Source organism: Pogoniulus pusillus, chromosome 28, assembly GCF_015220805.1.
Source record: "Pogoniulus pusillus isolate bPogPus1 chromosome 28, bPogPus1.pri, whole genome shotgun sequence".
Lineage (NCBI taxonomy): Eukaryota > Metazoa > Chordata > Aves > Piciformes > Lybiidae > Pogoniulus > Pogoniulus pusillus.
The window spans coordinates 10,960,853-10,961,669 of NC_087291.1; the positions used below are offsets into that span (position 1 = coordinate 10,960,853).

The window sequence follows — 817 nt, forward strand, 5'->3', positions numbered from 1 at the left end:
AGAGCGGAGGGTTTTGCCAAGAAGGAACTGTCCTTGATCACTGTGACAGGATTGACTCGCTGGGGATTCCTCTCTCGGGGGCATCCACGCGTCCCCGAGGGGGCTGCCTGTCTCCTCTCATCAGCATCACGGCGAGAAATTTTGCAGCCGCTCTTTCTAGTCCTGCTAATCCTGTTATCCGGGGGGTTATAAATATTAACGCTGATGGGGATGGGGATGGGGGACCAGATTAAGCCCTCTCTGAAGTAAGATGTCAGCCAGCCTCTTCTCAGCCCACCAGTACCCGGACCTGCTGGATGAACTGCACGGCAGAGTCCCGCAAGTGCCCTTCCAGGAGCAGCTGCTGGGCGCCTCGGTGCTGGATTTCGTGGCCGACCTCTCCCTGGGCTCTCCCCAGGCTCCATCCCGGGCAGGGACGGGCCTGGGGTTCTGCGAGGTCACCTCCGTGTCCCCCTTTGAGGACAGAGCCCTGTCGCTTAGGGCGGGGATGGCCCGGGGGCTGCCCCTGCCTGCCTTCGGAGATGGAGATCCTGAAGACGAGGAAGAAGAGGAAGAGGAGAGAATGCACAGCACTTCCCTCCTAGAGAGACGCCGAAGAAAGCGGGTTATCACCTATGCCCAGCGCCAGGCTGCCAATATAAGGGAGAGGAAGAGGATGTTCAACCTCAACGAGGCATTTGATCAGCTGAGGAAGAAGGTGCCCACCTTCGCCTACGAGAAGAGACTCTCCCGGATAGAGACATTACGCCTGGCCATAGTGTACATCTCCTTCATGACTGAGCTCCTGGATGGCTGCAGCAGGCAGAAGGCGGGTTAG

At 58.8% G+C, this 817-nt stretch overlaps 1 protein-coding gene across 1 annotated transcript; it reads left to right on the top strand.

Annotated features, from left to right (window-relative positions):
• The first annotated feature begins 250 nt into the window (after nt 1–250).
• On the top strand, nt 251–817 carry FERD3L (Fer3 like bHLH transcription factor). The gene has a single exon (XM_064167155.1). It carries the CDS (start codon nt 251–253, stop codon nt 815–817), a length of 567 nt encoding a protein of 188 aa, XP_064023225.1.

Excerpts from the sequence above, each read along its gene's own strand:
- FERD3L (XM_064167155.1), top strand. The coding sequence starts at position 251 with ATGTCAGCCAGCCTCTTCTCAGCCCACCAGTACCCGGACCTGCTGGAT.